General features: G+C 41.7%; 1 protein-coding gene across 1 annotated transcript in view; it reads left to right on the top strand.

The window, feature by feature from the left end:
* The window catches only part of VPS13D (vacuolar protein sorting 13 homolog D), a 260,686-nt gene that overhangs the window by 68,574 nt on the left and 166,039 nt on the right, over positions 1 to 26,073 (top strand). The window contains exons 30-38 of the mRNA XM_068986146.1: positions 3,994 to 4,259; positions 5,386 to 5,519; positions 8,010 to 8,165; positions 9,351 to 9,561; positions 10,074 to 10,148; positions 13,410 to 13,616; positions 15,744 to 15,833; positions 18,731 to 18,871; positions 21,083 to 21,205. Of these exons, the coding sequence (XP_068842247.1) occupies positions 3,994 to 4,259; positions 5,386 to 5,519; positions 8,010 to 8,165; positions 9,351 to 9,561; positions 10,074 to 10,148; positions 13,410 to 13,616; positions 15,744 to 15,833; positions 18,731 to 18,871; positions 21,083 to 21,205 (1,403 nt within the window). The remainder of the gene's footprint in view (positions 1 to 3,993; positions 4,260 to 5,385; positions 5,520 to 8,009; positions 8,166 to 9,350; positions 9,562 to 10,073; positions 10,149 to 13,409; positions 13,617 to 15,743; positions 15,834 to 18,730; positions 18,872 to 21,082; positions 21,206 to 26,073) is intronic.

Here is a 26,073-nt window from a genome sequence, read left to right as displayed (position 1 = left end):
GGGTTGAAAAGAGTTGGATACTACTTAGCAACTGAACAACACTAACATATAATTAAACAAGATATTCTGGCTACTGCTTGGCATAGATAAGAGCTGTTATGATTATTCCTGATGTAGCTTATGTTATTTTATGATACACTACTGTAAAATTTTTTGACTAAGTGGGCATAGACCTGAGAACTGAAAAGTTAGGTACGATCGATAGAAATTCAAAAGGTGACCTTTGGAACTGGTGTCAGTTTCATTCTATTAGTGCTAATGTCAGCAGATAAGTTGTAATTATATAAACCAGTGAGTAAAAAGGCTGGGAAAAGCTTCTTGGTTAGGCAAGAGAGGAAAAAAAAAAACTTACAAAATTGTACTTTTATTTGTATTTGTGTGATATTTCAGTGTGCTGTTCAGTGAATTCCTCAGGGTTGAGTTTTGCTAGCGAGGGGTCGTGATCTCCATATGTGTTTAGGAATTCTGCCTAATTAGATATTTAAACTTTTGCATGAGCTTTTAAAACATTGTATTAATTATTTTATTTTTGGTTGCACCAGATCTTCATTGCTGTGTATGGGCTTTCTCTAGCTGCCATTGGGGCTAGTAGTTGCTCTAGGGCTAGCCGCTGTTGACTGCAGTGAGTGGGCTTCTCACTGCGGTGGCTTCTCTTGTTGTGGAACGCGGGCTGGAGGCGTATGGGCTTCTGTGGTTGTAGCACAGGGCTTCAGTAGTTGTGGCTCGCCAGCTCTAGGGCTTGAGCTCAGTAGTTGTGGTACACAAGCTTCGTTGTCATGTGTCATGTAGAATCTTTCTGGATCAGGGATTGAACTGTGTACCCTGCATTGGCAGGTGGATTCTTCTTCACTGTACTGTCAGGGAAGTCCTTGTGTGAACTTTAAAACAGTTTAATAATGGGAATGCTAGTTGCCTCTTACTGAGCCTTACCAAGGGCCAGGCACTTTACTTGCCTTTAACTTAATTCTCACAAGTTTGTCCAGTGGGTGACTTCTTCCCCATTTTACAGATACAGGCATAGAAGCTTGGAGGGGGTTAAGTAACTCTTCTGAGGATACACAGCCAGTAAGTGAAGTAGTCAGAACTCAGGCTTGGGCCTCTGATTTTAAAGCCTGTGTCTTGTCTAACAATTGTCAAGCCCACCACATTTTAGTGACTGGGCTGGTGGCAGTCAGATGATAAGCTGGCTGTGATTTGCAGTGCCTTTGTTGGAAGATGATGTTTATTTGAACAGGAGGCTTGCATACATTTGGTCCATCTGCTGAAACAGTTTCTTTTTTTAATTTGCTTTGTTATTGAACTGGCTTCCTCAATATCGACTAGTTGTCCCACCTATTATATTTTTAATATACAAGAAGCCTTAAAATATTAGTAAATTTATATACTAAAGATGTATAATTTCTCAGAGGCTAGTAATAAAGTCGTCCACCTTGGTTCTTGCTAACAGAAATACCGTTGTTAGTGAGAGGGTTAAAATGTTCTCTTGATTGGAACTTTTGAACGCTTTCTGTGTCTCAAGAAGAATTGCTCTTCTGTTGGGATTTTGTGTGTCAAATATAAATCACTTTACAGTGTTTAAAGGCTTGAAATATTTTCCAGAAAAGGGATCAGACATACTTTGACTTTCCAGCTAGTTCATAGCGCTGACGATCTGTGTTCAAAATGGGGTGGAAAAATTTTACTGAGGGCGACATTTTTTCTCTATTACAAAAGGGTAAAGTGTTTCTGTGAAAAATGCTGTGTCTGTATGAAGGAGACATGCACCACGGTGCCCTTTTTCTAGGGACAGTGAGCCAGGTTTAGGAGAAACAAGAGGCTAGAGAAGCCAGCCTTAAAAAATCTCCGAATCAGCTTTTCCTGAATAGAAGCCCCTTTTAGGGCTGTGAAGCAGGTATGTGTAGTAGTCAGAGCCCCAGAATTGATTTTGGGCTCACAGAACAGAGTTCAACCCTGAAAATTATAGGGGCATCCCTGCCCATTTTTCTTGTCTCGCCCATCTCTGCCCACTATATACTGACAGTGCCTGGCCCTGACCACACCTTGGCTTGAAGCCAGGCCTGGAGTCCTTCTAGGATTTTCACCTCAAATATAGAATTGAGGGTAATGATGGCAACAAAACCAGTACCCCCTCCCCTCTCCTGCAGCTCTACTTCTAGGGTGCTTGGGGTGTCAGCCACAGTAAACATCATCTTATTTGTCCTCCCTCTTTGGCTAAAAGATCTGGGTTCTCAGGCTAGTTCCAGCTAGAGAAACCGTCAAGTACTAGTATGTAAATTTGTTTATAAAGAAGTGATCTTAACATTGAAAAAAGAGTGCCTGCCTCACTGATCTTTTAGAAACAGCCTGTATTGGAGGGAACTGACATTTATCAGACCTGTTACATGCCTGGTGCTTTCTCTCTTACTGTTTGATTATTGCTCGGTTTATAAATGAGAAAACAGAAAGATAAATATATGATATTTATATGTGGAATCTGAAAAAAATGGTACAAATGAACTTATTTGCAAAACAAAAATAGAGTCACAGATGTAGAAAACAGTTGTCTCATTACCAGGGTAAAGGGGGAGGAGTGGTAAATTGGGAGACTGAGATTGACAGGTACACACTACTGTATATAAAATAGGTAACTAGTGAGGACTTAGTATATAGCACAGGGAACTCTACTCAATACCTTGTAATGACCTATATGGGAAAAGAATCTTAAAAAAGAGAGTGGATATATGTATATGTAGAACTGATTCACTTTGTTCTACAGCAGAAACTAACATAATGTAAATCAACTATTTTGTTATTGTTCTTTAGTTGCTAAGTCATGTCCCACTAAGTCAGGTCTGACTCTTTTGCCCCATGGACTGTAGCCCTCCATGGTTCTCTGTCTATGGGATTTTCCAGAGAAGCATACTAAAGTGGGTTGCTGTTTACTTCTCCGGGAGATATTCCTGACCCAAGGGTTGACCTGCTGATGGCTCAATGGTAAAGAATCTGTCTACTGATGCAGGAGATGCAGGTTTAATCCCTGGGACAGGAAGATCCCCTGGATAAGGAAATCGGCTCTACTCCGATAAAAAAAATTTTTTTTAAGTGAGGAAAGAGGCTCAGAGAAGCTAGACAACTTACCCAAGATAACACAGCTTTTAAGTGACACGATTTAAGCCCATGGTTTTTCTGCCACACCAGGATTTCTCAAACTCAGCACTGGTGACGTTGTAGGTTAGATCATTCCATGTTGTGAAGGCTGTCCTGTACATTATGGGTTGTTTAGCCGCATCCCTGATTTCTACCCACAAGATGCCTACAGGAACCCCTTCCCTTGTGACAAAAATGTCTCCAGACATTGCCAGATGATTCCCAGGGGATGGAAACACCTGAGATGGGGATGTCTGAGAACTGCAGGATGACATACTCGCTACTGCTTTCTTATAATACATTCCTTCTTGTTTAAAAATATGATTGACTTTTGAAAACATACTGAATGTTTTATTAGACTCGGGCTCAGAGTTTATTGATATCCAAATCTTAGTTTAGAGGATGCAGGAGAGCTTCCCTAGTGGCTCAGTGGTAAATAATCCACTTGCCAATGCAGGAGACATGAGTTCGATCCCTGATCTGGGAAGATCATACATGGTGTGGAGCAGTTAAGCTCGTGTACCACAGCTATCGAGTCTGTGCTCTAGAGCTCAGAAGCAGCAACTACTGAGCCCACCTGTCGCAACTGTGGAAGCCTGTGTACCCTAGAGCCCATGCTCCACAGCATGAGACACCCCCACAATGAGAAACCCAAGCACTGCAACTAGAGAGCAGCCCCTGCTTGCTGCAACTAGAGAAAAGCCCGCACAACAGCAAACGCCCAGTACAGCCATAAATAAATGAATAAAATTTAAAAAAAGGAAACGCTAGAGTATCACCTGCCCAAATTGAGTAATATATTTGCAGGTTAGTGAAATGTCATGTTCCTCTTTTCCTGTTTTATTTTTATGATCTTCTTTCTTGTAGGTCTACAAAGGATTCCTCCTGTTTCACAGTCGTTCTCAACAATCTCCGTGTGTTTCTCATATTTGACTGGCTGCTGTTGGTGCATGATTTTCTCCATACCCCCAGTGATATTAAGAAGCCAGCTAAAGTTACTCCTTTTCGCCACCGTAACTCGAGCAGCGAATCTGCGGTAATTCCCAAAACTGTGAAAAGTGGAGTAGTCACCAAGCGGTCTTCCCTTCCTGTGTCCACCGAAAGGCACCTGGAGGTCAAGGTCAACGTAACAGGTAAGTGTATGTAGTTCTTGGTTTGGATTTTAGGCTAATTTTGTGTCTTACAGTATGACTTTTCTGTTGCCTCTGCATTTTGACACGAACACTTACGTGTTTCCACGTTTTGCAGACTAACAACTGTTGACATTCTTGACCTCTGTTTTCATATGGGAATTGCCTGGCCCACAGTGAAGGCTGTAAGATCTAGTCCCTCTCCTCTGACCTCCCCTAATGCATGTGCCTGGCCTGAGTACCCACCTGGGCAGTGATCTTTTTTCCCAGTGTTAAATCTGGCTTCAATTTTCTGTTTGATCTCCAGGGCCCCAACAAATGTGCCTTACTGAGTTTAGGCAAAAGTGGTATGTGAAAAATCTCAGTTTAGAAGATAAATAAATGAGGGGATTGGTGCTGGCTTTACAAAAAGAATATTTTCCTTTATAAACAGATTTACCATGGTTTTTGTTAACTAGCAGACTCTCATAGCACATCTGTACATATATGTGTATTTATTGTTATGTCTGTGATATATCCTCTCTCCTGCACAGTGATTTGAAAGAAGCTGGATAGCTCATGGCATTTAAAATAGATTTAGTTGCAAAAGTTCAGTTTATACATGTTTTTTGATGAAAACAAAAAGTAAATTTGCCATGTCCATGTCCAGATGAATAGAAAACTGTCTGTGTCTATCAATTTAAAAAGCAAAAATAGTGGTCTGCATTCTTTGTAAACAACCCAGAACATATACACGGATGACCCGGTGTGCTTTGCTGCCTGACTCAACATCAGTATCTGAATCTGCTTCCTGGGAACTTAGAACAGATTGTCGCTTGGAAAAGGGGTGGTTTCCCGAGCTTCTCAGTGTCTGTTCTGCCTTCCAGGAGACCTAGCGTACAACTACATTCTAAAGAGAGAAAGTGCATCCCAGTCTTATGCCTGTGCAGTGCTCTGTTGGCTCAGCTGCGCCTGGCCAGATCTGCAGGACTTGCTCAGGGTGTCGGCAGAATGTCGACAGACATCCTGGACATCCGATCTTTCTGGCTGACCTGTCGGCCCCCCACCCAGTAAATGTGCTGCCTGGCTTACGACACCTGCTGCTTTCACTTCCCAGCTTTGGCCTAGTTGACGATACTGTCCTTTCCAGGCACGGAGTTTGTGGTCGTTGAAGATGTATCCTGCTTCGATACTAACGCCATCATTCTCAAAGGCACCACTGTGCTCACCTACAAGCCCCGATTTGTCGATCGGCCCTTTTCAGGAAGTTTGTTTGGCATTGAGGTAAGAAGTCTTTGTGTTGATTGAAGCACTCAATATTTGGCTTAAGAGAAAAGCATCTGGAGAATAATTTTACCTCCTAAACTTTCCTTCAGGGTCATAATTAATGGGACCAGAGGACCCTTGCCCTCTTCTCTTCATTATCTCCTCGCATCTACCAGGTTATTCTAATGTGTGAATTCAGGCCCCCAGGGTCAGGCTGTGAATGTGTGGAGGGACTGTACCTCTTTCTCTTAGACCCAGCCTTCCTCAGAATGTTCAAGGAAGCTCTTCCAATCCCCCTTTCCCCAACAGGCTCCTTGTCATGTCCTCTTGGTTCTGTGGGTCTAGGCCCTGGCTAATTTGGAAGGGTGAGGAAGGGGTCCTTGTTTCTCCTGCATCGCTTTCTGCACATTGAGTGCTTGTCCTCACGAAGACCTAGAGCTTTCTGGTTATAGAAATGTGATACTAAAGTGTTAGGGACTTTCCATGCTATCCTTCCAGGGATATCTGATCTATTAAAGGGCACCTCTGGAGAGTCGGCCCTGACCTCAAGGGCTGAATCTCTAATTGTGATGCTCATGGCTCTGATTCAGTCTCATGAAGGAGATAATTTGCATTGGGATGGCTTTTGTAGCCAGAAGATTACATTCTACAATATTATGCAAAAACTGCTCTGTCTCTTCTTAAGCCAGGATGTGTGGAGACAGAAGGAGAAATGAGGCAGATTATTATCTCCTCTGGCAAATATTCTTAAGTCACCGATCTCCGCTAATATTCCTCTTGTTAGCATACTGGAATATTTGGTCAGAGTTACTCATCATTTGCTTCCCATTTATGATTAAACTTGTTCATGCTCAGTTCTTTCCAGTGGTGTTTCAGAGGTTGAGGGAGCAAAAATTGCTTCCACCCTCAGCAACGGATAGTACTTTTTTTTTCTGGTCAGAAATAGCTGAATAAAACCTGTGGAGATTTTACTTCCTTACCACTTGTATCTCTCATGTAAAGAAACCTCAGTGTGAGAGGAAGGATTTGCCTGCTAGCATGATGTGACTTGGTCCTCAAATTGCAGTTCGTCTGCTTTCCAAGCCTCCACAATACCAGCTTTGAACGGGAAAGTTTGGTGATTGATTAATGAACTGTCAGGTACAATTGGGTTTTGTGTAGCAGATGCCTGGGAAGAAAAAGGGAAAATGGAACTTTCCTGCTCCAGAATCTTAGAAAAACTCCATGGCAAAATATTTGAGCTTCCTGGAAACTCCTTTCAGTCTTGTTCTTAAGGTGGCACAGTTGAATCTGAATTTTAAGACTACCCTAATACATCCTTGGGGGGGAATTGTAAATAAGGCAAAATGAGCTAATGTTGAATACAGCAGAGGACCTTGGTGTCATATGCTTTTCAATAGCTCTAGAAAATTCCAGGCTTCCCTGGTGGCTCAAATGGTAAAGAGTCTGCCTGCAGTACAGGAGACCTAGGTTTGATTCCTGGTTGGGAAGATCCCCTGGAGAAGGAAATGGCAACCCACTCCAGTATTCTTGCCTGGAAAATCCCATGGGTCGAGGAACCCGGTAGGCTATAGTCCATGGGGTCGCAAAGAGTTGGACATGACTGAGCGACTTCACTTTCTTTTTTCTTTCTTTAGAAAATGCCAGAAAAGAGGAAGGAGCAAGGGAGACTAAAGCGATGCTTTCTTCTTCCTCCTCTACTCTTACTGAGCATGCAGCATAATATGGTCCTGGAATGGGCGTCCTCTGTCCCTATTCTCTCCCCATAAATACGTTTTATTTTTATTAGAACATCTCAAACATACAGAAAGTAAACAGAATAGTATAATGAACCCCTATGTACCTTTCACATAGCTTCAGTGATTAATGTATTTATTTTCACTTATGATGGTAACAACTATATTACATGAAATTAGGGAAGGGGTGGGAAAAACCACTTATCGCCACCTATCTCACCTACATAATCTCTCTTGACATTTTGATGTATTTCTTCCCTTATAGTTTTGGCGTAATGTTATTTTGATTGGGCTGCTTTTTCACAACCAGTATTGTAACTGTTTTCCTGCCTTTCTAGGTAGTCTTTTAAACTGTTACTTTTAAATGGCTGCAAAATACTCTGCTGAGTAGATGGGGAATATCTTGAAAACATTGATTCTCTAAATTTTATTTTTTAACTTAGCATTAAATGATGTTTCAGTGAATTTTTCTGTGTTTTGATTACTTCTTGGATTAGTTCCCATCAAGAGTAGGATTATTGGATCAAAGGGTGTGAGATTTTTAAGTCTCTTGTTATGTATTGCGAAACTGCCTTTCCCACGGGTGAAGCGCTGTGCTGCTGGCAGTGGGTGAGGCCACCAGCCTCACTCGTCACAGTGTTCATTTCAGTGGTTGTTACGGGTCTTTTATAGGAGAGGACTGATGCTTCCGAGATGGCCCCCTTTTCTCCTGGTGGTGGGACTCTTCCTAAATCAGACATTAATTCACGCTATATTACATTTCATCCTCTAGGTGTTTTCGTGCCGACTGGGGAATGAGCACGACACAGCTCTTTCAATCGTCGATCCAGTACAAATTCATGTGGAACTGGTGGGAAATTCTTCTTACCAGAATAGTTCAGGATTGATGGATGCATTCAATAGCGAAGATTTTCCTCCCATCTTAGAGGTAATGATGACAAGTCTGGATAACACACTGAGGCTCTCCCAAACACTTCCCTTTACTTGAACTACTTATTTACTCTGCCAGACTCAACAACAGTTCCATTACTTCAGCAAATGCAAAATACATATGACATTGTCTCTGCCCTTTTGTCTTATGGAGAATGAAAGACCTTTTGATTGGTATGATCTTGAAGTTCTATGAAAGTTTACAGAAAGTGGAGTTCAACATAGTTAGGGATATTGACTGTGAGTGAAACAAAAGAAGAGTCTATCAGGAGCGTAGGATGTAAATAGGCTAAGAAGGAGAGCAGTTCTGAATTAGGAAGCAGCAAAGTCAGGGGTAGAAGTGGCCCAGCAGAGCTGAGACTGAGGGAGGTCTCACTGTAAGAAGTCTGGGGACGTGAGGAGGAGGGAGAGGAGAAGCATAGCAGGTGAAGCCAGGCAGGACCAGTTAAGACTTGGATGTTTTATTTCTTTGGTAGAGAGGGAGTAATTAATTCATAATCCATTTGAACTATAGGAGGTTTGAAAGAGAAAAGCCATTCTGATTTTTTGGCTTCAAAAAGGAAAAAAAAGGTAAAAGTAAGTAATAAATAAAGCACTATACCCAGACTTCAAGCAGACATCCCATTTTAAAGTGGTCTTGTGTTGGTGTCTGTACAGCTTTTTCCACTGGTAGCTGAATTGCTAATGATTGAGGAACACCAGATTTTTAGAAATATTAATATAGAACTTGACTCATTTAAGGCTCTGTTTGAATAAAGGAGAGAGAAATTTTGTAGGGGGGTCAGTTGGCTTCAGAAATTTAAAAAATTAAATAGAGCAAAGCAAAATGGATTAACAGAGTGTTACTAATTGGCTCTGGAGGAGGCAAGGATTGCCTTCCTCTGATTGTCTGCTTTGATGATTATATATACTTGTAGGAAGATCATTCTACCGAATTATTAAGTGCTGTAGTAATTTGCCCCATGTAGTATTTTTTGTTTGGTACAGTTTTGTGACATTGGACCTCACATCTGAGACATCTTACCTTGTGGCTATTAGTGCTTGATTTCAAGATCTCCCCAGTCTTCAAAATGAGGAAGTGTCTGTTGTATTTCTAGAACCAGAGTTAGAGTGGTACCTCTGAGAGGTGTGGACACAGAAGCCACTGCAGCTTTAAAAACTGCCACCTTTTAAATCTTGTTAGATTCAGTTACAGGCCCTGGATATCAGACTCTCCTATAATGATGTTCAGCTGTTTCTTGCCATTGCAAAATCCATCCCAGAGCAAGCTAACGCTGCGGTGCCAGACGCGGCGGCCTTGGAGGCCAGCTCCGTTCACAGCTACCTTCCCGGTGCTTCTCGAGGGGGAGAGGAAGTCACAGAAGGGACAAGACACACCTTAGACCCTGTCTTGGGTAGGTATTTAACCATAAAACCCGTTCAGCCTTCTCTCAAACTCCCGTTCTTCTTGTTTAAGGTTTTCTTTTGCACAATTAGATTATTCAGGGTATAATTGTCTGTCATTAAGTATAATTGTTAAGTCATAAGTATGACTAATTCTTATTTTTAAAATAAAGAAAACACCCCAAACCAACTATTCTAACCTACAGTATTTTTCCTTTTACCATTTCTTCTAGAGATACGGGTAATGCTAAGTAAGGTTTAGTTTTAAACTTTGTTTGTAAACTTTTGAATATGGATAATAATACCGAGTTTCAGTTTTAAGCTTTTAAAACATAGCCGATATAGGGAAAAGACTTAAAAACTTCAGGGTATACTTGATAATTTCCAATTAGGAGCTTATTTTTGCCTATAGAAGTGAAATGACTGAGTCACCAGTTTCTGATTTCTTTTTTTCCTTCAGTTAGTCTGTGGGTTAATTTACATTAAATTACTTATAAAAATATATATACCATTTCCCCCATAGAATTACAGCTGGCTAGACTGCAGGAGCTGGGGTTTAGCATGGATGACTGCCGCAAAGCTCTCTTGGTGTGTCAAGGTAATTTGAATAAGGCTTTTTCCTTTATCTATTATCTTGATAAACAATAATGTTTGATAATGTTTGTCTTTCCATTTCCTCCCCTATTCCCATGGATGCCTTAGTGAGCTGGAGTGTGTTTTGAAAGCCCTCTGTGGTTTTCTGTGGGCTGAATATAATCTTGGGCCAGTAATAATGGGATGCAGTATTTTATGGTGGATGTAAATGTGGGCTCTGGAGCCGACTGCTTGGCTTCAGATCCTTGCGCTGTCCCCTACTGGCTCTTTGTGACCTGGGCAAGTTTGACCTCTGTTCAGTGCTTCCTTATCTGTACAAGTGAGGATTAGAGGACCTCCCTTGGTCCTTTGTTGCTGAGAAGCACTCTATGCAAAACACACAGCATGTGCCCTGTAGACTGCTAGCACTGTTGCTGCTGGGAGTAGTAATGGTGGTGACACTGATCAGCTTGGCCATTGATCGAGCTCCTCTGTGCCTAGTCATGTTTCTTGTCGAATCCTCATTCCCTTGGTGGTGGCATTCTTAACCTCACTTCAGATGGGGAAACCGGCTCAGATGGTTTGGTAAGGCTATGGTTTGGTAAGATGGTTTTGTCTCAGACTATGTCTTAGCGTGGGGCTGGGATGGGTTTAAAGCCAGGTGTGCCCCTCTTCCTTCCACTGTGTCACACCACCTCTCCACCTCCCTCTGTGCTCTCCTTGTCTTTAAATCAGAGATACAACAAAAGCTGTATATTTTCCTAGTCTTGATACTTGGATGTATACTTTTTATTTCTCTGTGTGGTGGCTCAGTGGTTAAAGCGTCTGTCTGCAATGCAGGAGACCTGGGTTCGATCCCTGGGTCAGGAAGATCCCCTGGAGGAGGAAATACTGGATCCACTCCAGTATTCTTGCCTGGAGAATCCCATGGGCAGAGGAGCCTGGTGGGCTACAGTCCATGGGGTCGCAAAGAGTCGGACATGACTGAGCGAATTCAGCCAGTTCAGCCAGCCATGTACTATATACAGGCGTACCTTGGAGATTTTAGGGGGTTGGTTCCAGACCACCACAATAAAGAAAATACTGCAGTCAAGCAAGCCACACACATTTTTTGATTTCTCAGTGCGAATAAAAGTTGCTTTTACACTCTATTGTAGTCTGTTGGGTGTACAGTACCATTATGTCTGTAAGAACAATGTATGTATCTTTATTAAGTAATACTGTTGGGAAAATGGTGCTGATAGACTTGCTCAACACAGGGTTGTCACAAATCTTCAATGTGTAAAAACTACAGTATCAGCAAAGTGCAATAAAACAAAGTATGCTCATGTATCCCACACACACACACATACACACACACACATACACATACACATATGCGCATGTGGTATTTATACATGTTGGTAAATTGTATTGCAAATACTTTATAGAATTAGTTACAATTTTATTATAATATTAGCAGCAGCATCCCTTGTCATTAAAATTATTTGTAAATAATTCTTTTACATTGATCTGAGGACGTATTATAATTTAGTCTTCAGTTGTTTTTCATTCTTTCATTATTATACACAATTCTGTTATTAATATTTTTGTGTATGAACTTTTGTCTACATCTTTCAGTTTCTTTGGTAGTGAGACTTAAAAAAAAAATGTATCTGTTTATTTGACTGCACCAGGTCTTCATTGTGGTACAAAGGGTCTTCGATGTTTGATGTGGCATTTGGGACTTTTTAGTTGTCACATGTGGGATCTTTAGTTGCAGACTCTTAGTTGTGGCATAAGGGGTCTTAGTTGCAGCATGCAGGATCTAGTTCTTTCACTAGGAATTGAACCTGGGCCCTCAGCATTGGGCACTTGGAGTCTTAGCCAGTAAAGCACCAAGGAAGTCCCCCTTTGGTAGTGAGACTTGAAAGTGAAAGTCTCTCTGTTGTGTCCGACTATACAGTCCATGGAATTCTCCAGGCCAGAATACTGGAGTGAGTAGCTGTTCCCTTCTCCAGGGGATCTTCTCAGCCCAGGGATCGAACCCAGGTTTCTCTCATTGGTGGCGGATTCTTTACCAGCTGAGCCCACCAGTGAGACTTAGTATTGTAAAAACTGGATCAGAGGATATAGATATTTTTTGAGGCTCTTTACTTGAATCGACAAATCTTTTTCTGAAAGGATTGTACCAGGTTAAACTTTGACCACTTGTGTGGTCTTATTACATGATTGTTTGCATTACCTATCCTTTACCTCTGAAAACAATTGGAAGGTAGGCCTAATTATCTTGTGTGCCTTAATTTCTTTTTTTCCTAATCATCATTGCTTTTGTTGTAGTTAACTTCATATCCCGTAATGTTTACATTTCATTGTTGTTTTTTTTTTTTACTCTTTAGCAATTCAAACACATTAAAAAAATTTCTAAGAGCCTTTTGGATTTTTGTTACTCTTTATTTCTTTAGTAACTGAGGTTTAGTTCCACCAATAATAAAGGTGATAATACCAACTAATGTTTATAGAGCCTCTGTTATATGCCAGGCTCTGATCTGAGAACCTCCCAGGTGCTCACTCGTTTCCTCCTCATGTCAGTCCTGTAAGTGGCTGCTGTTGGGCAGAGAGAGACCAAGCAACTTGCCCAAGAGCCAGTATCTAGTCAGTGCAGGATCAGAAGCCAGGCCATCTTGCTCCAAAGCCTATGCCCTGAACCACCCACCACTGTTACATGCACTGGCCTCTGGTAATTTCTAAGTATAGGGTTGCATTGCTTTGCATTTCGGTTCTGTTCTTTTTTAGCTTTGGCAATCTAGTTGTGTTCAGGGGGCTGTTGTGTAACAGTTTTACAGTACACACATGGTTGAGAAGACCAAGTATGTACAACCTAAGACCTTTGAGAACAGTTACAAAGCAGCACATCAGAATATGCAGAACTACGTAGTGAAGATTAAATGCTTGAGTACTGAGTGGCACCTGGAAGTTTGGAGCCTCTCCATTCCTCTTTTCTCCTCTCCTTCAGTAGATGTCACTGTAGAGGAAGGATGGCTTCCTGCAAGCATTTTGAGCCAGGTCATGTGGTAAACTTGAGTAGAGGTGTGTAGTAAAGAGGGCCTTGTTCTGTTTGCTAAAAAAGCAGGATTCTTATTATTGTGCTTCGTTTTTTTTGTTCTGTCTGAGACTACAATCTGACATCAAGGTTCTCTTGGGCTGTCTAGTAGGTCCCTATCAAATGTATTTCTCTGTTTCCCCGTGAGTTGCTTGAGTAGCAGTGGGAAGAGGTCCAACCGATCACCTTTCGATTTCTTCACAGGTCAGCTAAAAAAAGCAGCCAGTTGGTTGTTCAAGAATGCTGAACCCCGGACATCCCTTTCCCTGGCCTCCAACAGCCAGCAGAGCCAGGGGGCGGCACCAGCCCGGTTGATCTCCGGCGTGGAGATGAAAGCCGAGAGCGTGTGTATCTGCTTTATCGATGACTGCATGGACTGCGATGTGCCTCTAGCCGAGCTCACCTTCTCCCGTGAGTGCTCGCCCAACCCTTAGGTTCATCTCCAAGATTGGCAGCGACTGCTGTCTTTTCTTCATGTTACTCATGCTCTTCCATTTCTAATAGCATGGGAGAGATTTAGATAATGGTTTTACATGGGTTTTCCATTATTTGTATTTTAAAGACATGTATTTATTTGCTATATGTGGCCTTCAGACCGTGGGTTGGGAATAATAGAAATTGTCGTTGATGAAATAGCTGTTCTGTTAACATGTGTGCATGCTCAATCACTAAGTTGTGTCTGATTCCTTGTGACCCCATGGAGTGTAGCCCACCAGGCTCCTCTGTCCATGGAATTTTCCAGGCACGAATACTGGAGTGGATTGCTGTTTCTTCCTCCAGGGTATCTTCCTGACCCAGGGGTCAAACATGTCTCTTATGACCCCTGCATTGACAGGTGGATTCTTTACCACTGTGCCACGTGGGATGTGCCACATGGGAAGCCATTGTTCTATAAATACCCCTAGTTAAATAATTCCTGATCTCTCCACTTTGTTTATGTTTTCATGTATCTTAAGATTGTAGTTATTGTTGTTTAGTTGCTAAGTTGTGTCCAGCTCTTTGCGACCCTCTGGCTGTAAGCCGCCAGGTTCCTTTGTCCGTGTGATTTCCTGGTCAAGAATACTAGAGTGAATTGCCATTTTCTTCTCCAGGAAGGTGGGTTGCCATCTTCCCTGAGCCAGGGATCAAACCCGTGTCTCCTGCATTGACAGGTGGATTTTGTACCTCTGAGCCACATCTGGCTTCAGGGAAGCCCAAAGATTATAGGGGGTACTGTTATTAAAGGGATTTAAAAGATAAGCATAGAAAGTAGGGTTTACATGCTATATAGACAATTAAAAAACACAGAGGCTTCTTAAAATGCTCACCCCATTGTCTCCTCCATAGGGCCAGATAGGAGGAGAAACCTTGTTCATCTGAGAGCTGTCCCTCAGCAGAGTGGGGATGACTGTAGAAGGGCTTTATCCTCAATCACATCATTGTAAGCCATGTTAGATGCAGCTACTAAAGATAGTAAAGGAAAATCTCACTTCTGTGTTTACTTTTAATTTTCCATCATTTTGATCTTGTAAGTCACTTTTCCCTTCAAGGAAAATTCAATTCTGGGGATTTAGTTCAACCTTTTACACACTGGGAGTTTTCCTTTTCTCTGTGTTTCTAGGCACCAAAGGGCCACTTGATTAAAATTAACAATGGGAATTTTGACTGTTTGCGTGAGTCTTTTCTGCAGAAAATAATATTTATTTTTCTATGGTAATCTTAACATTTTGAGCTAATATTTATGAGGGTATGACTGTTCTCATTACACTACCTTCTTTTCAGATATTCAGGAAAAAATGTGTTTTTTCGTTCCCTGGTTGCTGGGGCTGGGATTGGTGGAGAGGCAAATGAGGCATTTACCTCATTCACAACATTTAAAGGGCAACCACGAAAATCAGTGATTAAGATAAATGATATTTTAATGCAATATTTTTAAAAATCAGAATTTATTAAATAAAAATCCCATGATGAGCAAAATATCAAATTTTTGTGTGTTCTCTTATAAGATCATTAGTATTAATTGTAACTAATAGCTCTTTGGGCTTCTCAAGTGGTGCTAGTCATAGAGAACCACCTGCCAATGCAGGAGATTTAAGAGACGCAGGTTAATCCCTGGGTCAGGAAGATCCCCTGGAGGAGGAAATGATAACCCACTCCAGTTTTCTTGCTTGGAGAATCCCATGGACAGAGAAGCCTGGTGGCTGACAGTCCATGAGGTTGCAAAGAGTTGGACACAACTGAAGCAACTGGGCACAATAGGTCTTTATTTTTATTAAGATAACATTAATTTATAACATAAAACTTTCTTGTGTACAGCCTTATATTTCCACTTCTGTATACCCTACAGTGTGCTCACTACCAAAAATTTAGTTTCTCTCCATCACCATACAATCAATCACCCTTGCTCCCACCCCGGTCCCTGCCCCTCTGGGAGCCCTTACTCTGTTCTCTGTATCTTTGTGTTTGTTTTTCTAACATCTCTTTAGTATGCTGTGTCAGCAACAGAAAGTTTTGGTTGTTTCCGCCCCACCACTGCAATAAGATTTGCTTTCATTGCAGGTCTGAATTTTCTGCAGCATGTAAGAACTAGCCCTGAAGGCTACGCCCACTTCACCCTTTCTGGAGATTATTATAACCGTGCTCTGTCAGGTCAGTATAATTATCATGGGATTTAAAACATACACTTTAGCATTTGCCTGGGCCTATCTCTAGGTAAATCTTACATGAAGCAAAGGAGTGGGACAGGACAGGGAACGATGAAAAATAAGGCACAAGCACAAAAGACACAGATTTTTTTCATATTTCTAAAAATATATTTAGTATATCACAACAGAATTATTTAAAGTTTTCATAGTTAATTCTTTTTGATCCTGGAGTTTGGCTCATTTTAGAACATGAAATGGCTCAGTAGTGAAGGATCACTCGTCTGGCCCTGAGAGCGGCTAACTTTCAAGTGAGATTTAAGCCCACGCACATTCTAAACTTAAGGCCTCCTTACTTCTTACTGGGCTTGTCTCATTAGAAGAGCACTGAGTCAGTGACAGCAAATAGCCTGCCTTGCATGCATACGTACTGTCGCTTCAGTTGTGTCTGACTGTGTGAAGCTGTGGACTGTAGCCTGCCGGGTGCCTCTGTCCTTAGGATTCTGGCTAGAATCCTAGAATACTGGAGTGGATTGCCATGCCCTCCTCCAGGGGATCTTCCCTGCCCAGGAATTAAACCTGAATCTCTTATGTCACCTGCGTTGGCAGGCAGATTCTTTACCATTAGTGCCACCTGGGAAGCTGGTAAATGAGTATAACCTGCCTTATTTATTCCCTAAAGTAGAACGTGGTTGCTCAGGGCAAGCTGTTCTTCCAGAGACATAAACCTGGATAAAGTGCAAGTGATTTTCATATGTCTTTCCTTCCGTTGGAAAGACCAGGGTAAGGATCTATACAGATGGACATTCAAGAACAATCCGGTAACAGGGCTGAACAGTTTGAGCTGTGACATTCTTTACCTTAAAGAGAGTTCTTTGTAGGTATGGACAGAGTAAACCAAGTAGTGTTGAAGAGCGGTTGCTCCCTTTGAAGTCAGTGGAAAATTAAGCTTCCAGTGTGTTTTGCTGCCTGCTAATTGTTCTAGAGTATGTGTCACATTCAATTTTATATGTTAGTTAACATTCTCCCTTCTCTGTTCTGGATTCACTTAAAGGCAACACTCTTTTTTCCTAATTGTTCAAAATGTTTAACTTCAGAATAATGGTCCCAGCCCTGCTAGTTGAGAGAAAGTTTTACAGGGCATATGGTAGCTATTTTTTTGAGAATCATTTATTTTCCCAGAGCAAGTATTGCTTACTTTTACAGTTGCAGGAACACATTCAGGTCACTAAGCACTAAATGGGGTGAGGAGATGAACGTACCAATGTTAAGCTACATGTTAGATTGGATTTGTATTAGTAAATCACCTCATCTATGGCCGGTGGATTGTGTTTAGGGAAAAATTAACTGGCCTTGAAAAGCCGTCTTTAAAACCACAGGAAAAAAAGACAGCTGTGTATAACGGACTTTTGGACTCAGAGGGAGAGGGAGAGGGAGAGGGTGGGATGATTTGGGAGAATGGCATTCTATCATGTATACTATCATGTAAGAATTGAATCGCCAGTCTATGTCTGACGCAGGATACAGCATGCTTGGGGCTGGTGCATGGGGATGACCCACAGAGATGGAGGGAGGTGGGAGGGGGGTTCATGTTTGGGAACACATGTAAGAATTAAAGATTTTAAAATTAAAAAAAAAAAAAAAAAGCAGAGACATTACTTTGCCAAAAAAAAAAAAAAAACCCACAGGAAGATAGCATTTTTCTCATCCAACAGATGGGCAAAAAGGAAGGGTGACAGACCTAAGTATGGTGAAGATCTGAGCCACAGAAGTGTCGTTTCTTACGGTCAGAATTGTAAATTGGGACAACCACTTTGGAAAACAATTTGACGTGACCTTTAAGCATACTTGGCAACCCTTCAACATACTTCTTCTAGATCTGCGCCCTTGAGAGTCTCCTATGTGTCTTAGGAAACAAGTGAAAAAAGACGGCTTCTAGTAGTGGTTTTCCAAATAGCAGCAAAGCTGGAATCAAATGCAGTGTCTCTTAGCAGTAGAATAGATAAACAAAGTGGTATGTTCATAAGTGGATTGGAACTCAGTGGTGAAAATAATGTACCACAGATACATGGCATCAGTGTGAGTGGATCTCAAAGACATGTTATTGATCAAAAATAGAAACTTGCAAAAGAATACACACAGTTGGATTCTATTTATGTGAAGACCCCCTACATTAGCAGGACACACTAATGTATTTATTCTTCAGAAATGTATACATGGATGGTAAAACTACAAAGAAGAACACAGGAATTATTAAAAATTCAAGCTAATGGAGTTGAGTGGGAGAGGTTTGGTGGGGAGTGTTATTCAGGAGCTTCAAAAGCACGTCTAATGTTCTGTTTCATAAGCTGAGTAGAGGGTACATGAGCATTTGCAGTGATTTTATTCTTTAAACCATACGTAAATGTTGTTTAAATATACCTTTTGTACATATGACACATTTTAAGATGAAAATTTCAAAAAACTTAATGAATTGCTGAATATACCTATTTATTCAACCAATGGTTCTTGATATAAGAGGGTAGTTAAATTTAGTAGTTACTTCAGCCACTGACACTTATTTTTCCAACCTGAGTCTGAGACACTTTTTTCCATCTTGAGTGTATCAAAAACAGGGCTTGCCTGCTCTTTAATAGAAGAGGGCATGTCCCGCCTGCCTGCCTTCCTCCCACCTCTGGAAGACCATGGTTGGGGTGCATGTATGCTCTGCTGCCCATATCCTTGAGACAGCACAGACATCTGTAGGATAACCTGAAGCTAGAGAGGGTGCCTTCTGTGTAAAATCAAGTTGGAAATAAAAAGCTGTTATCCATAGTATGTCCTTGCTGAGCATTTGTGAACGGTGGTCCCCTGTAAACTCTTGGTATCTGCTGAGCAGATGTCTTATTTCCTGTGTTCTGCTAGGCTGGGAGCCATTTATTGAGCCCTGGCCATGCTCTGTATCCTGGCAACAACAGGCTGCTAGTCGTCTCCATCCTCCTCGACTGAAGCTGGAAGCCAAGGCCAAACAGCGCTTGGATGTCAACATCACCTCTGTGCTAATTGGTGAGTGGAAAGTTGTCTTTCGGACACTGATACCCTTCTGTGCATATGTCCCTTGTCTGGAAGGCTGTTAATTCTGGTTTAACAATTGCCTGGGCCTGTACCAGACATCGCTTACTCCTCACAGCTGCTTTCCTGATAAACCCTAACTTGGCTTCATGGTGCTCCTTACCCCATTGCTCCAGAAGTAGCATCCTATGCTGGTGCTCTTGGTGCTTAAGCAAGAGCTTAGACCATGTGGGAAATACCCATGTCCATGATGAAGTTTCTCCCCATGATGCTTGGCCACTGGGGTTTATTAAATGTCCTGGAAGTGAGTTTAGATTCATTTCTCTCACACTATTTACTGAATAATTCTTGAAATGTATGATTTTGATTGTCTTTAGAGCAACGTCAGTTGTCTGTGCTGTTTCTCATCAATTATCATGTTGATATAACTCTAAAAATCACCGGGTTAACGGGTTGTCAAGCTAATGGCGTGAGCTCTGAAAGTGTCTTTGACAATATTGAAATGTACACTCCTGGATTCAATGTATTGAGTCAGAATCTTGTCCCTATACTTGTCCTTATATCAGAAGAATAGTAACATTATCACACAGCGAGATAGTGCCTTTGTTCACCATGAAACTTACTGTTTGAATTACTGATCTGTAGCCTCTGATTTTTGGTAACACTGTAGTGTCTGAGTGATAGTAACACATGCTACAGTTGTGCCTCAGAATCCAAAGGGATTGGTTCCAGCACCACACTCCCTACCCCTCACCTCCCCTGCCCCCATCCACATCTGTGACTGCTCAAGTCCCTTGTGTAAAATGGCCTAGTGCAGTGAATATGGTTGGCCCTCTGTATCTGCCTGCAGAGCCCACAGATATGGAGGGCAGACTGTTCTGTAAATCTGTGAACTTTGTTCAGGGTATGTGTTAGGTTGAGTCTTGTACAATATCCATTGTCTTACTCCATGTCAGAGTTAAGAGAATGTGTAGTGAAACGAGACCAGAAGTTTATTGATTCCTAAATTTTAAAAACAGTTTTACATTTGTAGGTTTCATTAATATCAGCAATGTAATGGTAAATAGATCTCATGATTCTTCTATATTATTTTGGCTTCTCTGTTATTTCTTATATAATCTGTTCATCTGGAAGTTTAGATAAAGTTTGGGACAGTGTTTTGAAAAGCCATGGTAAATAAGAGCTTACCTCAAACAAAAGAGTTATATTGATATATTTCTTATGATTATCTAATTAAAAATATCCTCTAAAAAAGCATTCTTGTCATTGGTAAAGCTATTTTATTTTTTTAACCTTTAATTCCTTATTTCTAAAATTGTGCTGAAACCCAGAAACATTGCTGTGACCTCTTAGTGTGTAAAGAAATATAGTTTCTGTAGCCAAATACTGGAACTGAAAACCAGAAACTAATCATCCTTGTTTAAAAAGTGTGATATTTTAATTAGTAAAGAAGGTCTTTATCCAAGTGTGGTGTGTAATAACTTTGTTAACCGGCTCTTCCTGTTATAATTATCCTGTTGAAAAAGTAAAGCCACTTCTGGAGACCTGTCAGCTGGATTTCAGCTTCCTGAGTTTGGTGGCCTCCTAGCTGGTCTTTCTGCCTCCAAACCCTGCCCCTTAGCATGGCATGCCATGCTTTTCACAAAGCAAGTTGTTCTCTTTCCTAGACTTCTTTGCTATGTCCCTTATACCCCAGCATGTTATACCAGAGTCACACCACAGTATTCTGTATTCCCTAAGTGTGACGTGTGCTTTCATATCTTAAAGTCTTTACATGTGCTGTTCTTTCTGCCTGGAATATGCTGTCTAGTCCTATTGGTAACCCTCCCTGCTTCAAGACCCATAACAAAGGTCCTCACGTCTCTGGTGATTGCCATGCACTTGGCTGTGTTGTTCCTCCACTTCTCCCAACGCAGAATAAACCTTCCCCTGTTACATGCTCCCATAGCACTTTGTTTGTATTTTTCTTTTAGCTCCTTTCACAGTATGGGGTAGTTTTGTGGTGACGGTTGTTTTTGCTAACGTTCATTTCTTCCAGTGGAGCATGAGGTTCTTTAGGGAACCAGTTTTCTCAGAGTCTAGCATAGGGCCCCCCATTTAGGCAGGCATTCGATAAAAGCTTGTTTTGCTGAATTGAATTGATCTGACTTGAACTCTCAATCTTTACCATTTGTGTTCTCAATATCTTTGGGGAATTTTTCCTAGACCAATACATAAGTACCAAGGAATCGTGGATGGCAGATTACTGTAAACAGGACAAGGAAGTAGACCCTACCCCATCTGAAGACTGGATGGGCTCGTCAGTGGATCCTCCATGCTTTGGACAAAGTAAGGTTTTTGTCTGCACATGTCTGACTAAATCACCTTTGACCTACACAGCCATGTTTCAGTGAGAAATTCAAATAGACCATCATTTTCTATGGAAAAACCTACAGGAAATTCCGATTGCCTTCTACAACTTTTTTATTCTGTGGAAGGGACTTTTTTTTTTCTGGCATGACGCGCTGAACTTTTCCTCTCACCTCTCATTCTACCATTGTGGGAGGAGAAGGACCTGCCATGTGCCATTCCTGAATTCCGGTCACGTGGCACATGAACTGGGGCACCTGAAAATGCACTGGGGCGGCCATTGTGTTTTGCTCAGCAGAACAGTTTAATTGACTGGACTTTGGGCCTGGATTTTGAAGAACATCTTTTCAGGTGTCTAAATCTAAAAATTAGAGTTTGAATATATTCTTGAAGAGAGGGAGGGCAGGCTCCCACGTGGAAGCAATTGTTAAAGGCGGGGTGGGGGGGCTGGGGGAGCTGTACTATAAAGGAGAAGAGAATTGAATGCCCAGCCTCTGAAAGATAGAGAAGTCAGTGTGTTCTTTGTTAACAATGTTTTCTTTCCTTATTTAATGCTTCCCCATGGAGCTCTGATTTCCTCCGAGCTGGGGAGGTTGTGATGGCCAACGGCATGGTCCTTGGTTGTTCCACAAGCCATTGTCATCCAAATTCAACTCAGCCCCAGCTCTTTCAGTGTGGTTTCTTTGGGGAGTCTTGGCCGGACTTCACATAGCTCATGAATACGTAACGATTCCATCTGGTCTGCAAACGTGTCACGAGAAGATGAATTTTCTTAGTGTACGAAGTATTTGAACTGGTTCGTCTCTCCTCAGGGTGTATAAATGGATTTTCTATCTGCCTTGTACTTCTTGAAGGAGGAACAAGGCCACGTCAGCTCTGTTTGCTCTGTGTGTTCCCAGGCTGTTGCTTCTGAGTCTCAAGGCCATTGCTTGGAAGCCAGGGCTTCTCAGATATCATCAGTTTCAATTCTAGCTCCTCCTCTGACCTTCCCCATTTGTGTGTTGAGAGAATGTAATGGAGTCTACCCAGAAGGCTCTAAATAATCTTTGTAATATGTAATGTGACCTAAAGAGTGTGTTTCTAAAAACATTATTCATGCAGAGGGATCTTAAATCCAGACTCAGTGCAAACACTAAGAAGGCTGAATCTTGAGGATTTTGATGAAGGACTTTCTTTTGTCCCTCTCTCACTGCTCCCTTCCCCTTTTATTTTAACATCTCCTCTTTATAGTTAATAAGCTACCGTATGTATGGTAAATGCCTGTGCTAAATTAAAGCTAGATTTTTATTTACTTACGGATTTTTGTGGTTACTTAAGCTTATAAAGTTTTAATGTATCTCTTTAATTAGGCATGAGTGAACATACCTAAATTTCCAAACTCTCTTCTTATTTAGACTTCTTGGATGATAGAATAGCAAGTGGGATTGTATGCTTCTACTAGGCCTGCTAAAGTAATTGTTGGGCATTTGTTTCCAACGTCAGTCAGTTTGGATCTTGTTGAAAAATCACAAACCTTCAGCTCTTACTCTGGAATATTTAGTAATGATCCCCCCCAGATTTGTGCATTTTGTTCAGGCCAGCTTCAAAATAAGCCGTTGAACTAGAGGTTCTTAATATGAAGTTCAGCCTAAGGGAGCCACTGATTCCTTACTGTTTCTTTGGCTGGGAAAGAAAATAATGGCCTCTTTTTTGACATTATCATTGGCTTTGCTCAGTAAGGGCTGAGATTCCGTAGGTAAACCTGGATGGCATGGCACCTTAATTCATTAGTTTTGTAATCAGGGACCTTTTATGGAAATGTTAAAAAAAACATGTTCTAGAAATGTTCATGGTTAACATGTAATGCAAGTAAGACCATGACATAACTCCTCAGCTGAGACTATAGCCTTGGAACACAGGCTGATTATTCCTCTTGAATTTTTGAGACCCGTGGGGGGCTAGCATTCTGCTGCTACCACTGTTTCCAGTTGGAGCGGAGCAGCTCCCACTAAAATCTGTACTGCTTGTTCTTGGTAACTTTTCTATGCCATGTGAGAACAAGCATGCTTTAAATTAAAAATCCTCAAAAGGCTGGTCATTCTGTTCCAAGTGAATGTGAGTACATTTTCTTTCCCCAACAGAGAAAAAAAGGAGCATGCTCTGTTGACACAGGCTCCACAGTAAAAGCCAGCAGTAAAGCTGTCTGGTTCACCTCATCAAGTGCCTCGTGAGCGCCTAGTGATCACCAAAGGAATGAGCCAATAAGTGCATGATGCTTGCTGTGTTTGTAATGTACACTGTTTGCGCTAATGTTTCGGAGACGAATCTTCTTTTTCGCTGTATTGATTCTCACCCTCTAACTTTGTCTCTCCTGTCTACCAGGCCTCCCCCTTGTCTACCTTAGAACTAGGAGTACAGCCAGTCTGACTAACCTAGAGCACCAGATCTATGCTAGAGGTACAGTACAGCCAAGCGAGGGCTTGCTTTATTTTCCTGTTTTAAGAACTGCCTTGTACATCTTATTTTCTGTGAACACGGGAGCCAAATGGGGGTATACCCAGTTATGAGTACTTTGTTTTAGTAACAGGAAAGATCATTTCCAACTAATGGACAAAGTGCCGTCTTGTATTAGAAGGAAGTGGCATGCTGATTCTTATTCTGTCTCTTGCATCTGCTTTTTAACCTTTAGTGGAAATGAAATCAACTCCACAGTGTATGATGCAGAAACATCCAGTGTCAGTTAGAGGTGATGTCTATACTGAAAATCAAGACAACCGTCCTCCATCAAGCCCTGCAGCAAGTCTTTGTTTATAGACTACTCTGTGAATGTTTATTCTCATGGTAATGCAAAGGGCGGTGTGGAGTAGGAGCTATGATGATCAGGAATGGAGCTCAGAAAAAAATTTCCAGTGAATAATTGCTTAGACAAAAATCTTAATTTCCTTAGAAATGAATTGAGGTTCTTAGGAGGTAGAAAAAAGAATGTTCTTTGTTTCTATCTCTGATCCTTTAAGGGTTCTTGAGAATTTGACTGGTAAGTAAATATGAGAGGCAGACATCATAAACTTCAAGGAATTAGAATCCCAAAATGTTCAGTTCTTCTTTTGTGTGAAGGAGTGCAGTTTAATGTGAATGATTTATGTTTGTCCTTGGCTACCACCACCAGATCCTGGGTCATAGTGTATTTTGTAAAAATATACCTTTTGAGCTTCATCTACTAGGAGTTCAGAACAGGGATATTAGTAAATGAGGGCAGTACTATGATTTTTTCCTGAAAGGTTTTGTTAGGATTGATGTTCGTGAAGAGGGCTCCCAAAGCCCAGGCTTGATTCTTCATTGTTTCATGAATTTATACTTCTAAGTTTTTCTTTATCTGTCATTTCATCTTTTGGGCTAAGCAGAGCATTATTCCTGTGTAGTCCATGGGGACAAAAGCTCGGAGAGACTAAGTAATTTGCCTCCATTCACATGAGAGGCCTGGGACTTTATTTCTCATGATTTACAAGCCAGGTCCTTTCTCATAGGCTGAGCTGCTTACAGAGCATTAGAACCCGTACTGTGTATAATGGTCACATTTCCCTGGGGATCAGGTCCACAGGGCAGACATTGCCTCAGCTGGAGCTATTTAAACTAAACGTGGACGTGAGGAGCTTGGGGTTCTTTCAGCCTGTGAACCAATTAGGTCTGGTCACCAAAGGAGGTTTCTGAGGCCACCAGGGAATCCTGTTCTCTTTGGTGAGCTTGGGGCTTTTGTCCTGTGGCGCTATGCCCAAGCCAGGTACACAGCTGATCTGGACTCTTAAGTGTGGAAGATGTCCGCTCCTTCCCCTGTGAGTTTAGACTTGTGAGCCTCTCCACGTATTTTTATCCTCAGTGAGGCAGGCTGTTGAAGTCTCTGCGGGTATGTGCAATCCACACAATCAGCTTGGGGACCTTAGCAGTGTGCCTACCTAGGCTATTTAATTTCACAGCCATATACTCGTGAATACCTTTATATGGGTTCCTAGCACTTTATTCCATGTTACAGTGTGATCAAAGCTATTTGCCACCTGTTCTTTTTAAATCTAATTTGCAAATGGAAACTTAGCGTCTGGCTCACAGTGGGATATGAAAGCACATCTGGCTTCTTTTCCTCCTGGGCCCTTTATCTCCTTCAGTAAAGCTGCTCTCTGGCTCAAGGAGAGGGAGGTTCCTTTCAAGGTGCCACAGTGAGTACTGTTTACCCTGCTGACAGCTCTTAAATTTTTTACTCCCCCTCTGCTCTTGTCAGCAGCCTCACAGCTACTCCTTAATTTTCAACTTGTTGAACACTTGATTTTTTTTTTTTTTAATCAAGCCTTGGGAACTAAGTGAGGCCATTGGGATGAGAAATGAGCATATTCTAGCTGGAGATTATATTTAGATGCATTTGGGGTGTCTCTAAAAAGCTAACCACTAAGTTGTGGGAACACGCTGGAGCCTACTCACTTAACTTAGACTCCCCTGAGCCGTTCTTAACAGAACAGAACTTGTCTTAACCTGAAATGGCTTGTTGTGGCGTGTGTAGAGCACTAACTTCTGAAAACTTGAGAACCTACAAAGGGGAAAGGAAATAGTAGTTACTTTTCAGAAGATGTGACACTGACTTAACCCTACTGCCCCTGTGCCGTACGAGAGAGGTGGGAGAGGCAGGCTTTGGTGGGGTTGGCCTTGATTTTGCTGGCCGGAAACACACGGTCCTAGAAGATGAATTGAATTTTGCTGTAGTCTTCTCAGCCGGCAACTGCAGGCACCTCCAGCTGTCATTTTCTCCACAGCTGCAGACCACTTGGATCCTGGTCTTCCGAGGGCTGTCTTTGTGCTTTAAAGCCAGAACAGAGTAAGACTGG

Source organism: Capricornis sumatraensis, chromosome 14, assembly GCF_032405125.1.
Source record: "Capricornis sumatraensis isolate serow.1 chromosome 14, serow.2, whole genome shotgun sequence".
Lineage (NCBI taxonomy): Eukaryota > Metazoa > Chordata > Mammalia > Artiodactyla > Bovidae > Capricornis > Capricornis sumatraensis.
The sequence above is the reverse complement of the archived record's forward strand: the minus strand, read 5'-3'. Positions and strand labels throughout refer to the sequence as shown.